Source organism: Biomphalaria glabrata, chromosome 17, assembly GCF_947242115.1.
Source record: "Biomphalaria glabrata chromosome 17, xgBioGlab47.1, whole genome shotgun sequence".
In the NCBI taxonomy this organism is placed as follows: Eukaryota; Metazoa; Mollusca; class Gastropoda; family Planorbidae; genus Biomphalaria; species Biomphalaria glabrata.
The window spans coordinates 19,596,350-19,622,530 of NC_074727.1; the positions used below are offsets into that span (position 1 = coordinate 19,596,350).

The 26,181-nt window shown below is 38.3% G+C and overlaps 1 protein-coding gene across 1 annotated transcript in view; it reads left to right on the plus strand.

Annotated features, from left to right (window-relative positions):
• Nucleotides 1-512: 512 nt before the first annotated feature.
• The window catches only part of LOC106065341 (uncharacterized), an 88,328-nt gene continuing 62,659 nt past the window's right edge, over nucleotides 513-26,181 (plus strand). The window contains exons 1-2 of the mRNA XM_056015872.1: nucleotides 513-1,053; nucleotides 8,761-13,386. Coding sequence (XP_055871847.1) covers nucleotides 8,781-13,386 — 4,606 coding nt within the window. The 5' untranslated portion in view covers nucleotides 513-1,053; nucleotides 8,761-8,780. The remainder of the gene's footprint in view (nucleotides 1,054-8,760; nucleotides 13,387-26,181) is intronic.

Here is a 26,181-nt window from a genome sequence, read left to right on the forward strand (position 1 = left end):
TGATAATAAACTGAGGATGTATCTAGGATTCTTGTGATAATAAACTGAGGATGTATCTAGAATTCTTGTGATAATTAACAGAGGATATATCTAGGTTTCTTGTGATAATTAACAGAGGATATATCTAGGTTTCTTGTGATAATAAACTGAGGATATATCTAGGTTTCTTGTGATAATTAACAGAGGATGTATCTAGGTTTCTGGTCTCGTCAGTAGCCATATAGTATAACTCTGGAAGTGTTTTCTTATTGTTCATATTTACCCATTAAGTGACCAAAACAACAACAACAACGTAATACAATTATACATTCTTTTCGCTGGAACCTCGTCAGGTTTAGAAATGGCGCCCTGGTTAAAGTGACCTCTCGTGCTCCTCCCAGATACACCCCTGGTCAGCACGCGAGCTTATTACATTTCCCATCGGCGCTTTATAAAATATGCAAGCGAGGGGCTTTAGACAATTTGTCCTCCTATGTCGGCCCGCATTTCGTGAGGTGGCGTCTCGGGGGGAAAAATGAGGCAGTGGACGGAGGGAGATCAGTGTGTGGGCATGGGGGGGGGGGCGTAGGGTCATTAGAAGAGGTAAGTTACCCGGGTGAGGGAGGTGATATTTTAGTGCAATGCCCGTCTGTGTGGGTTTGTCTTGTTGGCGTTTTTCTATGGACTGTGTTTGTGTACGTCTATGTTAGGGAGTGTGTCTGACTTCGGTAATGTGTTGGAGAGCATGGACGCTATTAGCCAACAATCATGATCTTCTTCATTAGCATATCAATAGGCCCGTACTTTGGAATCGAACCCCCCAAAAAACATGTCTAGAAATAGAACTAGAGATGTCGCCAAGCTCTGGTGCAGTTTTTTTTCTGAGAAATTCGGATCTGAGATTTTTATAAACAGAAAAATATCAAAACTACCGTAAATGAGTTGTTTTTTTTTTTTTAAATATGAATTATGATTTAACTATTCAATGACAATGTGGTGAGTTTTGGTGACATGCGCAAAGATTCCAAGATATGATCTTCTTTGCATGGAAAACACAAATGTTATTCGTCAGCGGTAAGTGAACTTAAAGTAGACTAGCTTACGTCTTACAGTTTATGGTCAGACTCTTTTGTCTTCGGGATTGTCATCTATGGCGCATAACTATAAATATCTTTCTAGTTGGTGTATCTGGTGTACAGGTGGTGGGGATTAGTTATGTAATTTAGAAGGTATACGATACATTGTAGGAATTTTAAAAGCATCGAAAATCAAAGCATCAACTAAATCACACGTCACTTCTCCATGTTCAGATCACGTTTTAAGTGTCAATAACAACACACGAATCATCCAACAAATTATTTGTATTAATTAGTGGTAACTAAATAAATAAATCTTGCAGTATTATTATTATAGCTTTTATATAGCGCTACTTTCATGCTTAGAGCATGCTCAGAGCGCTTTTGGTCCAATCTCATTTGTGGACCAGTGGGGGAGGGAGTTGGTTTTCCGTGCTGCCTTTAGGTGCTCAGTAAACACAACTCTGCCCGAATCGGGTGTCGAACCTCGAACCCCTTCTAGGTAGCCAAGACAAGCCAAGTACAAGCGCACTTTAGCCTCTCGACCACGCTTCGACCCAGTATCGAGAGTTACAAAGTTTTGTTTTAAAAATACTTTTTATATTAGACTTGTTTTTATTATTTATTGGAAACATTGACCTTTTAATAATACGTCCTTGACATTTGTTTAGAATTGAAAACTTTATGGTCAGGTAGTCATAATAGTCTCCAAGAGATTACGTCGAATAATAACGAATCTAATATTTCCGGTGTCACTCTGACCAGGAGGTGGCGCTCAGCGGATTATTATTTTGATTTAGATACGAGAAAGACAGACGATAACTCTGCAATAAATCAAATATTAAATCTAAACAGTAGTAGAAGTAGTAGCCTCTAGTCATTGTAGTGCAATGATCAGAACATTTTACTTGTATAAGAGGACATAGAATGATGTGTATAGTATATACGTTAACATGTAGCTAGCTCGTCTGAACTTTATTGACCTGTGACCCGCACTCAATCTTTGCTTTAAAAAATTGTAGCAATATTTTAAAAATGGCTCGCGTGTCAGTTTATTTTTTTTTCTATTCTGTTGAAGGAAATCTAGAATTTTTTTAAAAGGTTTCTATACATGCTTAGCGTTTTTTTTTTGTTAACAAAGCTTATATCAACTCACTCCGTCTGTCTGGTAAAAATTTTGTACACGTTATTTCTCCTACACCCATTCTCGGATCAAGTTGAAACTTTGCACAATTATTTAATGGCAAAGAGAATACATGAAATTGATACATCCAAAGTAAAAAAAAAAACCACACAATTTGTCAGCTTTTAATTGGTAATTATTTATTTAATTTGATTTCGTAAAAAGTAAATAGCTTCTACATTTTTGAGATTTGTAAATGTAAATGTGGAGTTCGTCTATATAATAGGCCTTTTTAACAAGTTTTATATATATATTTATGACCCTTTAATCTACATTGCTTTTAAGTTTGACCATACACTTCCACACAATTCGTGTTGTGTTTCACGCGTTGTGCGGGTGTAAACTTTGATGCATATGTGGCATTCAGTTTACTCAGAGATACCCCACATTAAAAAAAATTTCTTAAAGACTTTGGAATCTTTAAGAATCTTAATTCACGATTTGTTTAGAGCCTAGTGTCGCCTCTCAAATAATCGAGTTCAGGGGTCCTTATAATTTAACACACTAAAGAAGCACAGTGTAGAATATATTTTTCTTAAATTTAATACTTTCCAACTGACCTCATTAAAACAAGTAATCCAGGAATGGACACATTCACGTATAACATAGATCACTTGTAGAAAAAGAATTATAACTTGTCTGGACATAATACATCATCGTTGAAGATATATAGCACAGTAAAGATACCTATGGTCAAAAACTAACAATCATGGAATAATGACTTCTGAACAAAGACCCTGATAGTTAGTTCTGTTTTCCTACTATATAAATTAAAGTTCCGATTTCAGACCTTGCGATCTCTGTGACAGATAAAGTTAAGGTCGTTTTAGGTCATCTGTTTCTATGGCCAACTGTTAACGAGCTGGGTGTCATGTGGCCAGCACAACGACCAACCGCCTTTACTTTCCCCAACTAAAGTCAGGGTGGTCTCGAGCTCGCGCTAAATATCCCGGATTTCAAAATCCCAGTCTTCACCAAGATTCGAACCCAGTACTCGAAGTTCGGAAGCTAAGCGCTTAACCACTCAGCCACCGCACCTCATCCCTTGTATAGTCTCGTACAAAGACTCTTCTGGATTGTTTTCGTACTTCAATAGTCATTTCTCCAACCATCTTAACCTTCTCTCTTTGTTCTAAGTATATCTAAATTATCCCTGTCGACATTCATTCAAGGTCTACGAAAATTTTGGTACGACATATACATTTTTTTCTTACACATTTACAACGTCACCTAATAACCTGGTCAGCTCTCACTCACCTGCCTTGAGCATTGAGGCGTGACATGTTATGAATACTTGCATTTAAAAATAAACCTCTAGTAGCTAACCGATATCATTCGTTATAGAAGAACTCAATACTGTCCTGCAACGTCACAACCTGTGGGCAGATTAGATCAACAGTTCTTTGACACGTCACAGGTCAGTACGACGTAGCAACGAGCTATTGGTCTAAACTGCCTACAGGTTGTGACGTTTCAAGTCAGTGTTCAGTCCTTCTATTACGATTGGTCTCGAGCTGACGCACTCGTACGGACCAAGAAAGTTAACACAGATTTATACGCGTACATATAGTAGTTTGATATAGATATATTGGAATTATACAAATCACAACGTTTTAAATGCAGCCTATAAAGTTGCGTTTTTCATATTGTTTTAAATGTAGTCTATATGAATGTGAATATTTATGGGTATTGTTTTAAAGGGCACATTTTAAATGACAGAAAAGAGCCAAACAAAACAAACACATTATAATGCCTTTCCGATGTGGCCATTATTAATTGCTGAGTCAGAAAATGCACAAAGATCTACAGCTAATCCATATCATTATTAATTTCCAATGCCATTATTGATACTTTCAAAGATATCAGTAACACAAATAAAAACAAAAACATTGGATGGACATAGCCCGCGTTAATGTTGATCAACAGGAGCAGATTATTCCACTGGCGCCTAGAAGGCGGACATGTCTACCACGTTCCAGGGGTTGATCGTACATAATTCACGGCATGTTGGCACCCATAGAAATCTAATCGGCAGTGGGCTCGGGCTTAATCTAGCTGGATGTTTCTCAAAATATGGTCAATCTTTTCTCATTCACCAGTCTCAACATACCGTCAACGTAACACTTTAATTTCTTAACAAGCAGTATGTATTTTTACAAAGATTATATCAACTCACTCTGTCTGTCTGTCTGGTAAAAAGTTTGTACACGTTATTTCTCTTACACCGTTTCTCGGATCATTGGCATAGAGAAGACATGATTCATTTAAAAAACAATTAACCAATTTGTCAATTAATTATTGTTAATTTATTATTTTGTTTGATATCAACAAGGGAAATTATTCCTTCGGTGTTCACATATGCTGCAAATTATGTCGGGTTTCATCTACTTCAAAAACAATCACGTTATTTCTCCCAGACCCATTCTTGGATCAAGTTGAAAGTTTCTTTAAACAATTGTTTATTTAACATAACAAAACATGAATCAATTGAAAAATTAAACAATTAGTCGATGAAATATTTTTTTACTGAATAAGGGAAATATATTCTACATTATTGAGAGATATAGTTGGAAGCTTAGAGTTCTTTCCTTTAGATAAGCTTTTTTTTTTAAAGGAATAAATATAAATAAAATATTTACCTTTACCTTTACCTATCCCTTAGTCTGTTGGACCGTTGGGGCACCAGGCAAGATTTGTCGACCGTCTTTCTCCATTCCTCCCTTTTTTTTGCCTTGTTCAGAACCTCATCAATGGCAGGCCTGTCCATTCTTTAATGTTGTCCTCCCATCGCTTTTTCTGTCTGCCTCTTCTTCTTTTCCCTGGCACTGTTCCCTGAAGAAAGGTCTTTGCGAGCCCCGTAGATCTCGTAATGTGGCCAAAGGTTTTAAGCTTTCGTTTTTTCACAATAGTAAGCAGGTCGTCATGAGCTCCGATCGCTACAGTAACCCTGTCTCTGATTTCTTGGTTTGTGATGCGGTCTTTGAATGTGATGCCTAGGATCCTTCTGTAGCATCTCAATTCCATTGCTAGGATCCTCCTCTCAAGCTCTGCATTCAACGTCCACGACTCACAAGCATATAAAAATGTGGCCATGACCAGAGAGCGCATCAGTCTGATTTTGGTGCCGAGGGCTAAGCCCTTATCTTTCCATATTATTTTAAGTTTTGAAAGGGCTGCTGTAGACTGTGCTATTCGGGCCAATAATTCGGGTTTTGTTCCCTCATCTGAGACAATAGCTCCGAGGTATTTGAAGATGTTAACTCTAGTTAGCTTTTCACCTCCAATACTGATGCCTCTTTTAAAGCCCTGATGGCTATTGGTCATAATTTGAGTTTTTTCGGCATTTATTTGCATGCCATATGCTGCGGAAGTCTTGTCAATGCGCATCACCTGGTCAGCTAGTTCTTCTTCTGTCCCTGCTAGGCCGTCAATGTCATCTGCGAAGCGCAAGTTAGTAATTCTTCTTCCTCCAATGCTAACAGTACCTTCATAGCCCTCGAGGGCATCTTCCATTATCCTTTCAAGGAAGATATTGAAGAGTGTTGGTTAAAACCGATAGCAGACAACATCATATCAGAAGAACAAGCAGGTTTTAGACAAGGTCGCAGCACAACAGAGCAAATCCTAAACCTCAGAATGCTCTGTGAGAAATATCTCCAACACCAAGAGAATCTTTTCCATGTCTTTATTGATTTCAAGAAAGCTTTCGATCGAGTATGGCACGGAGCACTCTGGGCGACAATGGAAAAGTACAACATTAATAAAAACATAATCAAAGTTATCCAGAACCTCTACAAGGAGGCCACCAGTGCGGTGTACTTCAACAATAATATTGGGGACTGGTTCAAAACCACAGTTGGAGTAAGACAAGGCTGCCTACTGTCAAATAAAATATACAAAATATAAATTCACCATAGAATTATTCGGTATGCTGTAATAGTCTTCTGTAGAGCCGTTAGGGATTGTACGAGTATATATCTAACATATCAGCGACGAATATTGGAGCGGACGACTTGGTTGTGTAGGCTCAGGAGTTTCTGAAGAAAAAAAATAAAAGATCTGTCATAATTGATGTAAATTTAGGCCACGGATGTGATCATTAAGAATGGGGTTATTTTCATAAGACGTGAACAAGTGTGGACACGGTTTTGTAATGAGTTAGATTTTGTTTAAATATTAATTTAATTGTGTTTCTGAACATCCCTTTTCTGGTTGAAACTGTGAATATTGTTAACAAAGGTGGGATTGAGTTTTTGCTTTATGTTTAAAAAAAGCTGGTTGAAGTTTATTTAAAGTGCTATATAAAGAATTAAATGCACCTACATCGGTTTAGTTGTACTAGCTGATTGGTGCTACAGACCAACGCCCCATTTACACGGCAGGAAAATTCCGCAAAACGGTTTATCTTTGTTATGTTTTAGTATCAAAAGCTAAAGTCTGATGACATCACTGTCTGTTTGGTGCTGAAAACTTGTGCGAAGGTCACTTTTATTTTCTGATAATGAAATATTTTTTACATATTTAAAATGTACATAAAGTAAATCACTAATAAAACCATTTTTCGTCTTATATAGAAGTATTTAGGGGCGTGGTGGCTGACAAGCATTGCTACCAGTTTTAAACCAGTGGTCACTGGTTCAAGTCCTGGTGAAGACTGGGATTTATAATTTTGGGACTCTTAGGCGCCTCTGAGTCCACCCAGCTCTAATGGGTACCTGACATTAGTTGTGGAAAAGTAAAGGAGGCTGGTCATTGAGCTGGCCACATGACACCCTCGTTAACGTAAACCACAGAAACAGATGAACTTTACAATATCTGCCCTATAGAAACAAGGTCTGAAAGGGGGACTTTTACTTTACTTTTTGTTTAATATAAAAGTATTATAACACCCTAAACATTGGTAGGGGATACACGAACGGATATTAAACAAAGAATATGATCATCAGAACAGACCTTCAATGTGGCAATATTGGTCTGATTAAATCTTAAATGTTTTACATGCCTCACCTAGCTCTCCCTGGATGGCCCCTGGAATAACTTTAACATTAGCTCCAATTACGCAGCCAGACAGCAACAAGATGACATTACAGGAAGCAATATCTGGCTAATCTCAGCTTGATCTTTTAGGTGTTGGAGAAATAATGTATACAAACCTTTAACCAGACTCAGACAGACAGAGTGAATATATGTAAGCTTTGTTTTAAAAAAAAAAGGGAAGACCATAAAAAAGATAGTTCGTTGATATACAAAAATACTGTTTGATGCATCACATCTCGCATGAGATTGTCTTCTACATTTCAACCAAAACATCTCCACAGAAGATAGCTGAAAAATAAACTAAGTAAGTAGATGGGACAGAGTGTGTACATGCTGGGACCTGCTTAATTGTGTGACTTATCTATTTAGTTTCAATATAAGGGACACTACTAATGACTGTTATTTTGTCCTTTTCAAGACAGAGTATCCTCGCTTGGTCTGTTTTTAATGCTAAAAGAGTTATTGATTTTGGTACATCATTGTTATTACAACATGTATAAACTAACTATTGGATATAGAACGATAGTTTTATGTAACTTTATATTGTGAGTAGTTTCTGTATGATCTGAACACCATATACCGAGGATATAGCAGTGGCGTAACCGTGGATACGTAGCTTAGAGTTCAAGAGTAAGATCTATAAGAAGTGAAGAAATATTAAGAGACTAAGACTAAGACTAAGACTGCTTTATTGATCCTTACGGAAATTTGTTGTGATTACAAACAGAATCAATAATTTGGAAATAACTTGGAAATAATTTTATTAATTGCATTTGTTTAATGGAACTTTCATGCTTGTTGTTAGGACACAATTAGGAATTTAGCGCAAAAAAAAAGTTATTTGTCACATCAAAGTGGAAAAATGTTTCGCTTAGCGACATTGACGTGAAGCTTAAAAGCAAGACTAGGAATAGAAGTGTAACGAATGTAAACACAGAATACTCTAGGCAGCTTTAGAGAGAGGTCGCTTTTAGCGTAACGCCATTCAACGGTCCCCTTTATTAGGTATTAAAATTAGTAACAACCACCATTCAATAACGTCGAGTACCTTTATATTGATGACCCTTCGCCTGTACTAGTTGGTTCCCAAAGTGCTTCCTCCGTTTAGACTTCTGAATGTTTTGTGCCAGTTAATCATTTTAATTTGGTGCTTTTTTTTAGCAAGTACCAAATCTTGGTTGTTGGATTTATTCTTTTGTTTCTATTAATGATAAGATACTTGATTTTATTTTGGTCATTTAGTAAAAGTAAAGTTCCCCTTTCAGACCTTGCGGTCTATAGGGCAGATGATGTAAGGGTCATCTGATTCTGTGGCCTCCGGTTAACGAGGGTCATTTAGGGCTTATTATTTCAATTAATCTGAATTGTATTTTGTTGGATTTATTAGCTTCTCACCGAGACACAGATATGAGTTAAACAGTTTATACATATTTGTTTTAACAAAATTTATTGCATTATACAATTGAGTTTTCTTTCTTGCGACAGTGTAAAAGATTAAATCAAGAATGACGTCATCAAAAGAAGGCTCCTTAGCTAGCAAAATTTGCCCAAGGTTCCATCAGCCTGTGAAGAGTTACCCGACAGAAAGTCTGTCTCCTCGGGTAATGGCACTAGATGTCACGGCTTCGACATTATTGCAGCAGTCAAAGGCCTTTTCCTTGGCACGCAGCGAGCCTCACCCAACTTGTAATGAAACAGAGAGAGGGTTCGACATCGGAGGACCATTAGACATTGACCTAAATCTCAACAGCAGATTGCTGCAGATGATTGTGAGAAATAACAGGGGTCAAGGCCAGGAGAAACCGGAAGCGGAAGTGAAAGAGGAGAGTGCGTCACGCAAAAGAAGTTTTTGGCAGGGTTTCACCACGCGACAAATTTCTACGTCATTAGACCTGCAGACGATATCCAAACATCGGCACGCAAGTAAAAATACTAAACGTGAAATCAAAGACAATCTCGCGAAGCGTTTGCACCAGAGGAAAGATCATGGGGAAGATGAAGAGTTTAAACAGGAGTGTAAAATAGACCTTACCAAAAGGTTAAAGGATGAGACTTTTGGTGTCCACGCTATTGACAGGCTTGATGATATTCAGACTAAAAACAGACGCATTTCTAAGAGAAAAACATCTCAAAATAAAAATTACTCCGCCAAAGAAGAAATAGCTTCTACAGAGAAACAATCTCCAAGTCCAACAGAAGCTTCAAGATGCGACAATATCTCTCTTCAGTCTCATAAAGATCTAATTGCAAGGACTAAAGCCAACATGCGGCTGGATCTGGTTTCCTTTAACGAAAGTTGTAACAATACCTTCTCCAGAGCTAGCTCGCTTAGAAGCATGAGAGCCTCACGTTTAGACGTTACGTCTATATCGTCAACAAAGCTACCACTACATTCTTCCAAAAGAATTAGGAAGTCGTTCAGTTTGAATAAAGGTCTCCTTCAGTCGATTCTCTCCAAGACAGGAGCTCAGACCAAAGATGTTCATATGATGAAAAGATCAACACCAGGTGTGGAAGATAACTCTCAAAGTCAAAACCCTTTGTCCGAACACCACTTTGGAAGCCTAAGGGAAGAACACTTGTCCCTCATTGAGCCCTCCGGAATTGAACCGCCCTGCTTTCGTTCTGATTCGACCAGAAACGACGAGAGACCATATTTCGGGGAAGACATAACTGTAACTTCGTGTCAGAAACACAAAGTCATCGATAATACATTCAAAAATGTCTTACTACAGACCAGCTCCATCGTTAAAGACGGCTATTTGCGTAAAAGTATGTTCTATCAAAATCGATTTATTGTAATGGAACTAAACAAACGTCCAAAACACGATTCTAATCCTCCGCCTGAAACTCTAGAGGTGCCAATAGAACAACAAGAGCCCAGCCATTCTTTGGCATCGAATGACAAAATATTACCGTGCTCAAATAGCACAGCTATGACCCGAAATCCATTTTCTAATAAACAGATGGATACACCTCAGCAAGAGTCTGATCATGAAAATAAATTAAAGTTATCATTTTTAGCTGAAGAAAGAAATTTTACACCACAAACATCTAGTAGTAATTCTGATATATCATTGCACTACAATTTTAGTTCATTGATGTTTCGACAGAAGAACGAATTTGAGAACATCACCAAATGTCATGAAAACCATAAACACACTAAAGCGAGTGGAGTTATGATAAGAGAAGAAGACAGATTGAGAACCACTGGTCTGGCGGTCAATCGAAGAGATGGCTTCGAGCTACCGTCCACTCAGAGAGCTCTTCACTGCCCGTCTTCGACACTACATTCCAGTACATTGCCTGGTCAAGCTAATGAACTGGCCGCTAATGTCATTAATGAAGCGAAAGTAGAAGGTTACACTGGGAAAGTTTCTACGGCCCTACAACCCTATCGGGGTCATTTGAGAGTGAAATGTGCTGAGAATGACCTGGGTTCACTGGGGCCCACAGGGATCTATTATTCGCAGCTCACGCCTGATTTCCAAGATTCTGAAAACAATCCATTCACGCCGGACACTAATGCTATCTCTCATACTCCTACCACTGTCTCATCGATTGTTACGCCAGAAATTGTAGCTCATCTAAATTCAGCACAAGAGCTAAGAGAGACACCAAAAGGCCATTGTGTTTGGATCACTGTGCCTTCAACACACGATCCGGACGCAAAAGAGAGACGCGCAGTTGGACCAAATCAAGACACATTCACTAGCACCACAACAATTAAGACACATGATAAGTCTTATCAGTCTAACGACGAGAAAAACTCAGAATGTGTGAAGAGAATAGAGATCGAGCACCCTCCGGAGAATGGACAGAAAGCAATTAGGAAGAAAGATGTGGCTGGTGATCTAAATCAGAACGACCATGTAAATGATCAGCTTATAATCAAGGCATCCAGCCTATTCAATAATGAACTGCAGACGTTTCCTCCGGCCTCGTATACATTCGGCAGTAATTTAAATGCGCTTGACATAGGCGGCGCAAACGTTGGACAAGAGGTTAATAGTAAGGAGCATTCCCCATTATCAGACGCCGATAAAATAAGCAGGGGAGGGGACTTCATCAGCTCAAGTGTACAGTTATTCCCAGTTTTACAAGCTTCGCACCGTACAGCCAAAGCACGTGATGAAAACTTTGCGCATAAGTGTGAAAAGGTTTTCCCGCCTTTTCTGATGTACGCTAACTCAACAACAGGTAAACATAGCCTAGGCAGAGGCGGCGACGAAGAAACGTTACCATTCGCAAACAGGAAACAAGGGGATGCCAGCACCCCGGAAGAAACCGCCGCCACAGCACAGTCCACCCGCCACAAAGCGAAAACGGAAACCATGTCCACAAGTTCCGCCGTCAAAGAGGGACGAGCTTTCTCGAGCGCACCAGCGACAGTGTGCGGGGGGAAGCGCGAGCCGCAGCAGGCGGTTTCATCGATCGGTTTGGCTAGCACTCGTGTCGAAGTCGAGAGTGTTCAGACTCGATGTGCGTCTCGTTTTTCAACACCCCACCCTCACGGGACGTTGCTGCGATCTTTTCAGAGTTCACCCCCACCCCTAACAACCAGTCTATTGCCTATGCCGACCACTGAGCCCAAACACTTTCCCAAGTCCGATGATTACCATTCTAACCACAAAGTGAATGCGGATCACGACCTTTACCCTGTGAGGTCATCAGTTTTTGTTTATAGAAATGAAAACAATACAGCAAACAAGATTAACGACGTCACATTCTCTATGGGGTTGGACACAACTTTAAATCAGGCGCTGGTCGGAGATAAACGGGCAATCGGCGCCCGTGTTCAGAACCCTTTTAATAATGGAGGGTCTGTAAAGACGTCTCCCCTGAGGAGCTCACCAAACTCAGCAAAAGAATTGCCTTCTTCGACACAGGTAAAGAAGAAAACATTCCTAAATCGAGTTCCCGAGAGCAAGGCGAGCGCTACCGAAGACGATGTCGTGGCTGACCGTTGTGAGACAAACGTCTGTACGCCTACCGCGCGCAAGTTTGCGAGTGCAGATCAGACCAAAACGTTCGCTAATCTCGTCTGCTTTCCCGGAAGCGGGGCGGTGGAGTGCGCGGGCGCCGAGGGACACGTAAGTATTGTAGGCAGGTACGCGCGAGATGAACAGAACAACACGCGAGCGATCGAAAGTGCTGGATGTGATTTGAGCCCGGTGGATGCGTCGAAGCCCATTCATGCTGGCATTTCCATCGCCACGAAAGAGCACGGACACGGCCGTGCACCAAGGGAATTGCACTACGACTCGTGGAGCGTTACCGCTAATGGCCAATCAGGCAAAGTGCCTACGCCACGTGACCGAAAAGCACTAGGTCACGCGGTAGATGGACAGTGTAGAGCAAACACTTCCGATGTGAACGAACACAGTGTTCACTCAAGTAGTTTAGATATTTCGACTCCTTCTTCGGCGAAAGCGACGGAGATTGGCGGAAGGTTCCGATCTATCATCAAGAAGAAGGAGGCTACGGATATTACCGATTACGGCATTCTCGATAATGCCCTAGCAGACAAGGCAGCATTCCTTTCGGAGAAAGAACAGCAGTTTTCGAAGGACGTTTCGGTCAATGATACTTCACGCTTCGCTAAGGACGGACACAGGGGCGTAACCCGGGTTACGTTCTCTCTAGCAACGAAGGAGCTCGGTGAGAAGACGCCAGGCCACACTACGCCACACTACGACCAGGGCGAAAGTGAGCGCCTCATTTCAACTTTCCCTATAGCTCCTCTCCGAGTGACCCTCCCGCTGGACAAGCGACACTCTTTCGGAAAAGCGGACTACCCTTCGAAGAGCACGCCCCTGCTTGACGACACGGACTGGGACGAGATGGACGGGCGAGGGATTGAGATCATCGTCTCGGACGAAAACGACGCCAGGGTGTCCACGGTCAATTCCGGAAAGAGGGCAGTCCTTCGGCGAATATGGATGATTCTGCTGGACAACAGGGTGGCGGGGCGCCCAGACAGCGAGAGGGCGCTCCGTCCCCACCACGAGGAGTACCGTGTCCTGAAGAGAGTGCTTAACATCGTTTTCATCACCATAGGCGTTGCCCTGCTGATTTCAGTATTCGTTGTGATTATATACACCTATGTTGGTGAGTAGTCTTTCTTCTTTTCTTTAATCCTTAACACAGTTCGGGAAAAACAAAAGAAATACACATGGCCTAATACTCTCCTTTATTCTGCTATAAACTTGCGTACTAATTGCACTATATTGGTTTTGAACGTACCACAACAAGATGTATGCCTTGATAAACACGCCTTTTTATATTGCTTTTAACATCTTTCTCCAAAGCTTATATCAACTCCCTTCATCTGTCTGTCTGGTACACATCTTGTACACGTTGTTTCTCCCACTTCCCATTCTCAGATGGAGTTAAAACTTTGCACATATATATATATATATGACTGTAAATGTACAGTTCTTTCCCTTACATTAGCTTTGCTGTTGTTGTTTTTTAAAATTATGCTCGTTTTAATATTTAAACCATCACAGGGATAAATGACTTTCTACTTTTGGAAATGGCCTACACAGTACCTATGTTTCAAGTTATTCTCATTTAGATTGAGAGAGCTCCGTTCTTTTACATTGTCCAGCTTTTCTTTGGTCGACCACTTCTAGGTGCTCCTTGACCTGTACCTTGAACGATGATAGTGAGTCATGTCTTACACTATGACTAAACCAGCTCAACTCTTGTCTCTTCTCAGTATAACTTCTCTATGTTGCCAGCCTGCGTGTTGACTTGTAACAGTGCAAACTTATTTGTCTTCTTTTCCTGGTATCTGATACCCAATATTTGTATGAGAATATGCAGGAAAGAAAAACTAACTCTTGATCTTTTGTTACAAGGGGGATTAAGTATGAGAGGTAAACATTCACTGCTTTGCATAATTTAGTCCTTATGACGTTTCAGACCCTAGACTCACCACTAAGCAGCCAATTTCTCTATCACTTGGCCAAAGACAACTCCATCCATTTCAACAACCAGTGAATCAAATATAATGGGCCTAAGGTGTTTCATCAATCATTTCTTACTATTTATATATAGTCAGTAGTTATTATCACTATTAATATACAGTTAGTAGTTTTAAATACACCGGAGCAATCATTAAGATAAACCAATCCTGGTCTATTGGCCAGTAATGCGCTGTCCACAGCAACACTTGCAAAACTTAGAACAATCTGGAGAGATAAAGGCAAACCCCTCGTCACTAAAATCAGATAGCCTATTCACTTTTAGGTCATGGCCACATTCTTGTATGCTGACGAATCCTGGACGCTAACTGCAGATCTAAAAACTGGGTACCTAGCAATGGAATCGAGATGCTATAGAAAGATCCTAGGTATCACCTACAATGATAGCATCATAAAAGAGGAGATAGAAACAGGAGCACAACAGCCTTTGGGTGCCACGATGACCTGCTGACCATTGTAAAAAAAAACTATATGTCCATATCACAATGTCCTCATGGCCAGCTAAAACATTCAGGTACCAGGAAGACAAAATATTGAAGCAGACAGAGAAAGCGATAGTAACACACTATAAAACAAGCAATAGAAAAAAAAACTTAAAAAAAAAAAAAAAACAAAGCATATCTAAGTGAAAGAACCGCTAACTACTGCCATTGATCTGAAAATTACAGAGTTTAGCCTCCTTACTGCTATATAAAACAAAGTGATTTACTTAATACTAAATGATAAAACAAATATATTGATTCATGTATTGTTATCCACTTTGAATACCTATGCAATATTTAGACTTATTCGAGAATGGGAAGTGGGAGAAAAAGCGTGTCACAATGTAACAAGGGAGCTAATGTATATATATTTAAATGTATATAATAAGGCTAGTCTTCGAGTCCGAAGATTACTGAGGAATGCAGTATTTCCCGTGGATACGTCGCCCCAGCTGTGACCTACATATTTTGCCACATTCAGGGCAAGGACAACTATTGTCCGCGGTGGTCGATTACAATTTTCTTTTCGCCTTCTTCGCCTGTCCTTAACAGCGGATTTTTTTTTCGTCTTAAATGTGTATCCCGAGTCCTTTGTAAGTGACGTCTCATGAGGTAGCATTTATTCCTCTTTTTTCGAAATCAAACAAAACAATTAATCACCAGTAATTAATGAATTAGTAGTTTAATTTTCTTTTTATTGATTCATGTCTTGTCAAGTTTAATAAATAATTGTGCAAAGTTTTAACTAGATCCGAAAATGGGAAAAGGGAGAAAAAACATGTACAAACTTTTTACCAGACAGACAGACAGATATTGTGAGTTGATATAAGCTTTTTAATAATGAACGGGTTTGTCATTGAAGAACAAAAGACACAGAGCAACGGAGAAAGACGGATGACAGATCATGTGCCCCAACGGTTCATCAGAAAGGTGAATATACAGTCCAACACAAGGTTGCTAATCCGCCTAATATTGCCCGTAACGAATGTAACATCAGACAGTAAAATCAATACTGATGTAACAATGTTTCCAGTCCGACATTCTCCGTGTCCTCTTGTCCAATTGACATTCTTCTATTATGCCACACAGCCCGAGGGATGTCGAAAAAAAGGGGGGGGGGTGAACAAATACAGTGATATTAAAAGACTTGTTTTGGACAATTGTTTTCAAGAACTTTGATTATTGCTGCTATGTAACCATTGAGACCTAGACATTTTTTCAATAAGACAGTTTTTTTCCCCAGGTGAAAGAGCAACGAGGTATTCATTTATTTATATATTATGTTTGGACTTAAAATTTGATTGTTGGTACTAGTTGGTAGACTTTGGATGTATGGGGGCGTTGTGACCGACTTACTCAAATAAAAGATTTCGAAACAAGAAGTGACGAGTTACAATACCTGTGGTGCAGTCTGTGGTTTTGAGATTCAGTGAGTTACAATACCTGCTGTGCAGTCTGTGACTTTGAGATTCAGTCACTTATGGACGTCTTTTAGTTTTGGAAACTAAAGGAAACAAACAATTATAGAAGTAGCGGCGAGCTTGGTAGTCAACTCAAAGGTTTTAGACATGACCACTAATAGTTTTAGGCTTTATCCTTCTGAAACCATGACTTACTTTTTAGATTGTCAGACATACATACAGACAGAGAGATAGATAGATAGATAAATAGATAGATAGATAGAGAGAGAGAGAGAGAGAGACTTACTTTTTAGATTGACAGACAAGCATACATACAGACAGAGAGATAGATAGATAGATAGATAGATAGATAGATAGATAGATAGATAGATAGATAGATAGATAGATAGATAGATAGATAGATTGATTGATAGATAGATAGATAGATAGATAGAAAGATAGATAGATAGATAGAGAGAGAGAGAGACTTACTTTTTAGATTGACAGAGAAGCATACATATAGATAGATAGATAGATAGATAGATAGATAGCTAGATAGATAGATAGATAGATAGATAGATAGATAGATAGATAGATAGATAGATAGATAGATAGATAGATAGATAGATAGATAGACTTACTTTTAGATTAACAGACAAGCCTACAGATAGATGGATAGAAAGATAGATAGGTAGATAGATAGATTGAGAGAGATATATAGAGAGAGACTTACTTTTTAGATTGACAGACAAGCATACAGATAGACAGACAGACAGACAGATAGATAGATAGATAGATAGATAGATAGATAGATAGATAGATAGATAGATAGATAGATAGATAGATAGATAGAGAGATGGATAGATAGATAGATAGATAGATAGATAGATAGATAGATAGATAGATAGATAGATAGATAGATAGATAGATAGATAGATAGATAGATAGATAGATAGATAGATAAATAGATAGATTGATAGATAGATAGATAAGAAAGATGCTGCTAAAAATATATTTAATGCAAAAATAATCAATTGATTTTCAAACAAAAAATCTTTTATAAAAAGATCTCAGAGAAATAAATCTGTCAGGTCAGACCATCACAGTTTTAATCCAGGATAATCATTTGTCATACAAATGTTCAAACTATCTCATGTACACACATACACACTTTCTCTCTCACAACCCCCCCCCCCCCCCCTTTTCAATGTTACCGCAAAAACGTCATTTTCAAAAAGCCTCGTCACTTATCCTGGGTAATCCTTCTGTAACATCCTCTTGGGTCGTCATTCTTCCCTGGCTCGAGACACTTCTAAGAGACGTTCATAGCCATGTTGCTTTAGTCCAACTCCCACAGTTCTATCTATCTATCTATCTATCTATCTATCTATCTATCTATCTATCTATCTATCTATCTATCTATCTATCTATCTATCTATCTATCTATCTATCTATCTATCTATCTATCTATCTATCTATCTATCCATCTATCTATCTATCTATCTATCTATCTATCTATCTATCTATCCGAGGGAAAAAATCCTGCTGACTTCATGTCTGTCAAGTCAGCGACAGACAAGAAGCGGAACGGTATACGGTCCAAAGGGCTGCTCCAAAACGTCACGTAACGCTCCTCATTTCCCCTTCCATCCGAGGAAAAAAAATTCCTGGTGTAGCGAATGTGTAGATGTACTAAATTTAATAGAATTCATAATATTCCAGCCTTTAGGACTAGACAAGGCGATGCACAAAATGTTCCCGAACATTGATTCATTTAACTCTTCAATGAATAAACCTACATGCGGAGATACCAAAAGACGTCTAGTCTGCTCAAGATAAATATGTTCTCGTTCTCAAGCCAAATTTAATTTTTTTTTTATTTTTAAATATAAAGGTCAAACTAGAACGTTACCAGTGTGGCTATTGAGCTAGTAATTCTTTTCCCAACGATACACTGCAACTATCAAATTTCTAGGAACATCATTAGAACGTCTTTTAGATTCTCCATCGCCCTGTAAAAATTTCAACCAAGGTTTTTGTTTCCACAAAGTACGAAATTGACTAGAGGTAGTGTACAAGAAAAACATTTTAAAAAATACATTTTGAAGCCAATATTGGAATAACCATGACATTATATCTACAGCTTTGGACTTGAATGTAGATGTGTAATGAAACACCAAATGAACTACAGTCTTAAACGATGTCAACAAAATCCAACTTTTTAAAGTACACGTCTTCCTTTGATTCGTCTGCTCGTCTGCAGTTGGTCTCCGCTACTTCCGGTTTCATTCACTTACTACTCACTTAAACTGCGATGGACTTACCCGTGATGACATCAGAATCCATACACACAAAATATCTACTGTGACCCTACGCGTGGTTCATATGAAAACTATTGACACTCTCTCCATAACAGAACCCAAGGAACACTATTATGGTTGACTTAAATACAGTCATAGTAAGTCAAAAGGTCAACCTGTTCATAACAAAAACAACAACAGCAAAACATCAGGTGACAGTGAGAGAGAGAGAGCCAGAGAGAGAAAAAGAGAGAGAGAACTCGAGATAGAAAAAGAGAGAGAGATAGAGAGAGAGAAAAAAGAGAGAAAGAGAGCTAGAGAGCGAGAAAAGAGAGATAGAAATAGAAGAGAAAAAGAGAAAGAGCTAGAGATAGTGAGAGAAAAATAGTGAAAGAGCTAGAGATAGTGAGAGAAAGATAGTGAAAGAGCTAAAATTAGAGTAAGAAAGAGAAAGAGAGAACGATAAAAAGAGAGAGATCTAGAGATAGATATGGAGAATAAAACTAGTGAACTAGAGATAGAGAGATAAAGAGAAACATAAAAAGAGATAGTGAGATAGAAAGAGAGAAAGAGACAGAGTTTATAAAAAGAATATCAGTATTCCTGTAAAATGATGAAAAAATAAGTTGCTATGAAAGATAAAAGAATGCTCATTTATTTTTAAATGCTTCTGATATCTCTTTACTGAGCTCATTTCCCTTTAATTAATTAAGGCAGAGCCCATAATCCGATTTGACTGCCCCACTTCTGCCACCACTGTAACTTGTATATATATAAAAAAAAGAAAGTCTCATCAATCTGAGATCCGCGCCTCTTGGCTAATCACACACCAAGCTATCGTTTTAATCATGTGTCTGTCTGTCCTGCCCTGGCTGATCTCATGTCTATCTCGTAGACCATACACAATGGCACTTCATCAGAGCACGAGCTCTAAGAGGGCAAAAGTGACGGGGGGGATGTCGAGTGGAATTAATAATCTAATATTTTGAGCATTTCTATTTTTTATTCTGGGTGTAGGATAATTGGCTCCTGTAGTGCGTCTTACGCTGCCGTTTGATCTCGTACATTTAATGTTCCATTTAAATTAATTCAGTGATTCTCAAATCACTTAAGACAAAGGCTTAAACACAAACTTTTAGCGGATATTTTTTTTTGAGGCGAGTAGGAGGCTGTCTTTTTTGTTGATGCACTTCTCTGCTGCCTCGTTCTGACTCTTTGACTGATCTCTTTTATACTTTGTTTCAATCTTATGCAGCTTCCCCTTTACCTTTCTAGAGAAAGAAAGGAAGGGGAGTCTAGTCAAAGATTTATTTTACAAAGCTCGTGTGTATATAGGTAGCCTACCTGTCTGTCTGGCCAAAATTTTGTACACTTTATTTCTTCCACACCCAATCTCGGATCAATCTGAAATTCTGCAAAAAATATTTCTTTCCCTTGACACAAGAATCAATTTAAAATATTTAAAATATTTAACCAATTATTAAATTAACTATTGGTAATAAATTATTTTGTTTGGTATCTTCTACTATGGAAAGAAATCGTACTTTGTAATGCTTAAGAGTCTAAAATCTTTCATTAATTATTGGTTTAAATCCTTATGAATTTTTTTTAGAACTCCACTCCTCCCTTCCTTTCTTTTTCACACAAAAGACAATTCTCATTTCTACATTAATTATCAAGATATTTCTTTTCATCTGTCCATACTTCCCACACGCGTCCTCCCCTTCCCACCCCACTTACTTCCCCACACCCCACACAACACACACACTCACACAGCACGCAGACCTAAGAATATCTCAGTTATACCTCACTATTAGCTCAATTTATTTACCCCCGCCCCCAACTCTGAGTGTAGCATTTTCTTGATTCTTAGGTCTACTTTCTCTTCTGGATTTTACAATTTCTTCGGGACACGGTCGATCATCATTGTATTAGATCTACGTTCCATTCAAGGAAAGAAAATGATAATTTTATGGCCCCACTTTATCTTCTACTATAACCTTAACGTCAGTGAAGTCTGAAATAGTTTTCATCAAACTATACATTCTTGGAAATCTTATCCTTACCTTTCTCTTTGTCTTTTTCTTTCCTTTTTATAATTTTTATCTTATCTTATATATTACAGACGTTACTTCAAAAAAAAAAAAGAAGATAATTACGTCCGACGCATTTCATGCGTCAATCTAGTCATACATGCTTATCAATGACTTAAACTCTGCCAATTCGTTGGTTTTCCTGGCTGATTCAGATAATCTAAAGGCACTAGGAATGAAGGAGCACTTGTATGAATTTATTCTAGCGTATGGAATAAAAAAAATAAGTCTCTATCTTTGTGTTTTTCTGAGTATTTCATTAGGTTTTGTTTTTCTATTTGTAAATTATGGTTTACTGTTTATGTATTATAGCGGTTTTACTTTTTAATTCTTCTGTCCTGAACATTCATATAAACAGAGGCGTAGCTAGGTTTGGGGTTAGGAGGGTTAGAATTTGAAAATTCCTCGGACCCCCACTTGAGTGGTCCCCCAAATAAGTGTTATTTACATTAAATATTAAATATTATGCAAAATGCAGGGGCCCCCAAAGAGGTCTTCACCCCGGGACCCCATATGATGGTGAATTTCTAGCTACGCCACTGAGTATAAACTACACCTCAAAATGGATGTAAAATGATGGATCAAGAAATGTCGCAAGTCTGATCGAGTCGAGATATTATTTCACGGATCAGTAAACATCTGAAGTAAGACGTAAACAGGCATAAGACAGTTTCTTTCATACTGAACTCTTATATATATATATATATATATATATATATATATATATATATATATATATATATATATATATATATACTGAATATATATATTGAAGTTCTATAACTCTGTGTGGGAGAGGGGCGTGGTGGTTAAGAGCTAGCCAGAATTAAGGAAACACAGGCGTGGCTAAAAGAGCACCCTACAAAAATAAATAGAATCCATGGGTCAGCAGCTTAACGAGTATTTTAATTGCATTTTGATCGCATTCTTGACTGACAATACTTTAAATATTACAGTTGGCAAAATTGTCGTGTTTAAGATGTTTCCGCATGTGGCTTTCTCGTAATATACAAGTCTAGATTTCCAGTTGTGCATAAAACGCCAAAATACATTTTTTTAAAAACCAAAATATGCATATGAAATATTTAAAAACAAAGGAAAATAGAATACTTTTACTAGGGCTCTATTTTTTTCTTCTATGTGACATGATTTTAAATAAAAGTATTACTATTAATACGGGGATTTTTACTAAATCTTCCGAAAAAGTGGACTCCATAAAAACATATGCCGGGGCCCCACTTACTTAAATCCGGCCCTGCTAAGTGCTAAAGCGCATATTAAAACTGGGATTTTGATTTGGGGGAATTTTCGGGGGTGCACTAGAACTCATTAACTCAAATGGGTTCTTGACATTTGGTGTGGACAAGTAAAGGCAGTTGGTCGTTGTGCTGACCACATCACATACTCGTTAACCGTGGGCCACAGAAACAGATGACCTTTACATGTAGTTGTCTGGGTGTCTATACACCTGCAGGATTCTTCCTCCTGCGGTACTCGAAAGAAAAAGTAGTTGAACAAAAATAGTTGAAAGGCAAAAAAAAAAAAAGTGGAAAGAAGCAAAAGACGTTTATATCCAATTGAACTGTAGAATGACATTTGTTTTGTTCTCTTAACTCGGCCAATAGATTGAGTTCTAATTACATTAACTTTCAAACGGCGAAGTGCCAGTGACAATTATCAGTTCAAGCGACCACCTGTCACTTCAGTGCTATCAGAGACGTCTGGGAAAAAAAAACCACCAATATCTCAGTGTCGATGGCGATGCCGGACTTTGTCAATATTGACTGTCAAGAGTACTGCGCCATTTGTCATTTATTAAATCACGTGGTAGCGGACAGTCAGCTCTGATGTTGTCACGTGGTAGCGGACAGTCAGCTCTGATGTTGTCACGTGGAAGCGGAAGTCAGCTCTGATGTTGTCACGTGGTAGCGGACAGTCAGCTCTGATGTTGCCACGTGGTAGCGGACAGTCAGCTCTGATGTTGTCACGTGGTAGCGGACAGTCAGCTCTGATGTTGTCACGTGGTACGCGGTTTCTTAAAAAAGGGAAAAAGCATTGAAAAGATAGATCCAGCATTAACACTGAAACCGTCATGCCAATATTGAAGATTTTCAGGACACGCTAAACAGTGTCCAGGACGCTAAACTAATCTTTAAGTGTGGCCTACTAAAAAAAAAAAGAATTAAAGCTATAATTTAAACAATATATCAATGCATAGCAGTTAATCTTCACAATTAAATCACTTTTAGTACCGTTGGTTAGTTGCTTTTTTAGCGGCCCCCGAAAATGGAAATGTTTTTTTAATGATTTGTATAAGAGATTGACCATTTACAAAACAATAAGATCAATTAGATATTCATTATAAGAGGCCAGTTAGGCCAGGTTCACATCTAACTTCACATTCACTTTCACCTTTCCTTTGGGCCGCTGGACCGCTGGGGCACCACACAAGATCTGTCAACTTTCTTTCTCCATTTTTCTCTGTCATTTGTCTTTGATAGAATTTCATTCTGATGTTCTTTCTGAAAATATTGAAACCTGCCTTTTTACCTGCCCGGGTGGACCACTTCGAGGGCCGATTTTGAGTTTGTGTTGCCACACAAACTGTCTTTGTAACCTTGTTGTTTGTAAAATACGTATTACGTCATATACTGAAAGTCTAATACTTCTTTTATAATCAAATTTGTTAGTGCTATGTAGGTCAAAGCTGGCTGCGTAGCCACAGGAAATACTGCATTCCTCATTCATCTTCGGACTCGAACACAAACCTTATTATTAAAATTATTTTGTGCTACAAACGGAGGAGCTTACAACATTTCATTCTACAGTGCTAAGCAGTGCACTAAATTTATCATATACTTAAAAATAAAATTAAAAACTTTAAAAAAACTTTTTAAAAAACCCAACGTATCCACACTTCCTTTGTTTTGTACGCCGGATACACCAAAAAAGCTGGCTATTTATAGTTCGACCGCCATATATAACAATCTCTCTCCAGTACAATGTAACTCTACACTATAAACTTTTTCTTCAAAGAGAGCCAACGTATTGAAATAACTTACCCTTCAGATTGCTAACAATTTGTTGTCAAACATAGGAGGCGTTGGAGCCGTTTTAAACTCCAAACAAAACAGTCACTTTTAACTGCGATACACATACAGCAGTCCTTAAAACAAATTACGTGTTGGAGGTGGCACCCCATGTGTGGAGAAACGCAGGGTTAATTAAACTTGGAGGCTATAGGGTTCTGTTAATTTTTTTTTTCATTAGTTTCAAGCATTCTTTTACATCGATATATCGGCCTGTTCAATGATCAGTTTAAGATAAATAGATAGATGGATAGATGGATAGATAGATAGATAGATAGATAGATAGATAGATAGATAGATAGATAGATAGATAGATAGATAGATAGATAGATTCACACCAGACAACTACTAACAGCATGTAGATGCATTGTAAACTAATACGATTAGAAAAAAAAATGATTAGAGAAACATCTGGTTGTCCCATTAACGTCCAAACACCTGTTTCAATTAACCAGACTTGTTTAGGTTTTACCAACATTAGGCTTACAGCAGTACGTACTGACTATGTTAGTCTTTACACACACACACACACATTTGAATGGCTAACTAGATCTAGTCACAAAATAGGCTACATTGATAGAAACATCCGGTTAGCTGGTCTTTTTATTTTAATATTTATGATTTCCTATAATATACTCAAGTAGAACTTTTTAAAAGCACTATGATTGTTTTAAACATTGTATTTTTACATTATATTATATATATATATATATATATATATATATATATATATATATATATATATATATATATATATATATATATATATATATATATGTGTGTGTGTGTGTGTGTGTGTTTACACTGTTGTTGAGATCTACGTGGTTTAAAAAAAAAGGGAGAGAGTCAGAAATTAGGCTTCTGCGTTGGAGCGAAAAGGAAGTGCTATTTCCGCTTTAAAAGACATATTGTGTCGAAATTGTGAATAAATATTTTTTTAAAATTTTAACCACAGCGCTATCGATCGAGAAAATATCTTAGTAGTTCTAGACCCAAGGTAAATAATAACAGTTTTTGTGTTTTTTCGTCCAATGCAGGTGAGAGAATTAGCGATAGATGAGTACTGATAGTGTCAGGGCCTTTCGCTTATAGTATAGAAAAAACAACTTTTAACTCGAGAAAAGACGATACAATGGATACACATATAGAACTAGAAGGAAATGAGAAGGCTGACACACTCGCCAAGAGTAGGAGAACAAACTCACAATTAAACATTGCCATCTATCCTGTAGAAATGAAAATAAAATAAAGGAGAAATGGACGAGCTCTCATCCGAATCACAAGATGATACCTATTATAAGCTATCCCGACAAGATCAACCTCTAATCTCTCGACTCAGGACCGGACACAACAGAATGCGACAACATATATACCGCAAGCTCAAAATTGGAACAAGTGAAATCTGCCCATGTGTCACTGGAGTATGCTGACCATGTCCTCAAAAACTGTTCTCTTTACCATGAGGCCCGTACAAGACTCTGGCCCCAAAACACCCAAATAGAAAGAAAACTATATGGACAGCTCCCTGATTAGGAAACCACTGCGAAGTTCATCTATATTGGTCTAGTCATCTGAACACTCCAACATAAATATGAGAACGAAGAAGAAGAAGAAAAGACAAAAGAATCCATCAAATACAGTCGAATTACGAAACGATGTCGATGTGGTCCTAATAACCGGCTGGTCCAATTAATAGGATCCAACTGTGTAATAGTATTGATTCGGTACGAACAGGGCCGGCCTTAGGAAATTAGAGGCCCTAGGCGAAGCGACTAAAGAGACCCTAAGCGAAGTGAATACGGCGGCCCCAAATGAAATAGAAAAGCAAAAAATTAAGACCGAAAGACACACAATGCATTAAAAACCTTCTTGTATTTCTATCTACATCAACAAATAAGTTAAATTCCTATTGCGCCGATAGTGCCTGATCACCAGACTAGAAATCACGTTTAAACATTTCACCAAAAGGAAGAATACATGGTCTTCTTTTACATATGTAGTCTAACAAGCAGATGTCAACATTCGTGGTAAATCTTAAATCTTAGTAGACACTTAGAGCTAGGCTAGTAGACATACAGCCACATAGTTCTTCTATGTTTAAGATTTGATACTTGTTTCGCAATTTTTTTAGTCTTGTGCGAGGCTTGTACCAATCGGAGGCCCTAGGTTGCTGCCTAGTTTGCCTATGCTTAAGGCCCGGTTAAAGGCCGTATCTGGTTCAATTAAGCGGTGGTCTGATTAACTCGGTCTGATTGTAGCTAATAGAAAAAAATATTACTAGCTAATTTCCACATTTACATTTTCATGACTGCGCTGATTCTTCTCGCACGTCTCTGACACATACGTTTGTCTCTGACAGATACATTTGTCTCTGACACATAAGTTTGTCTCTGACACATACGTTTGTCTCTGACACATACGTTTGTCTCTGACACATATATTTGTCTCTGACACATACGTTTGACTCTGACACATACGTTTGTCTCTAACACATACATTTGTCTCTGACACATACGTTTGTCTCTGACACATACATTTGTTTCTGACACA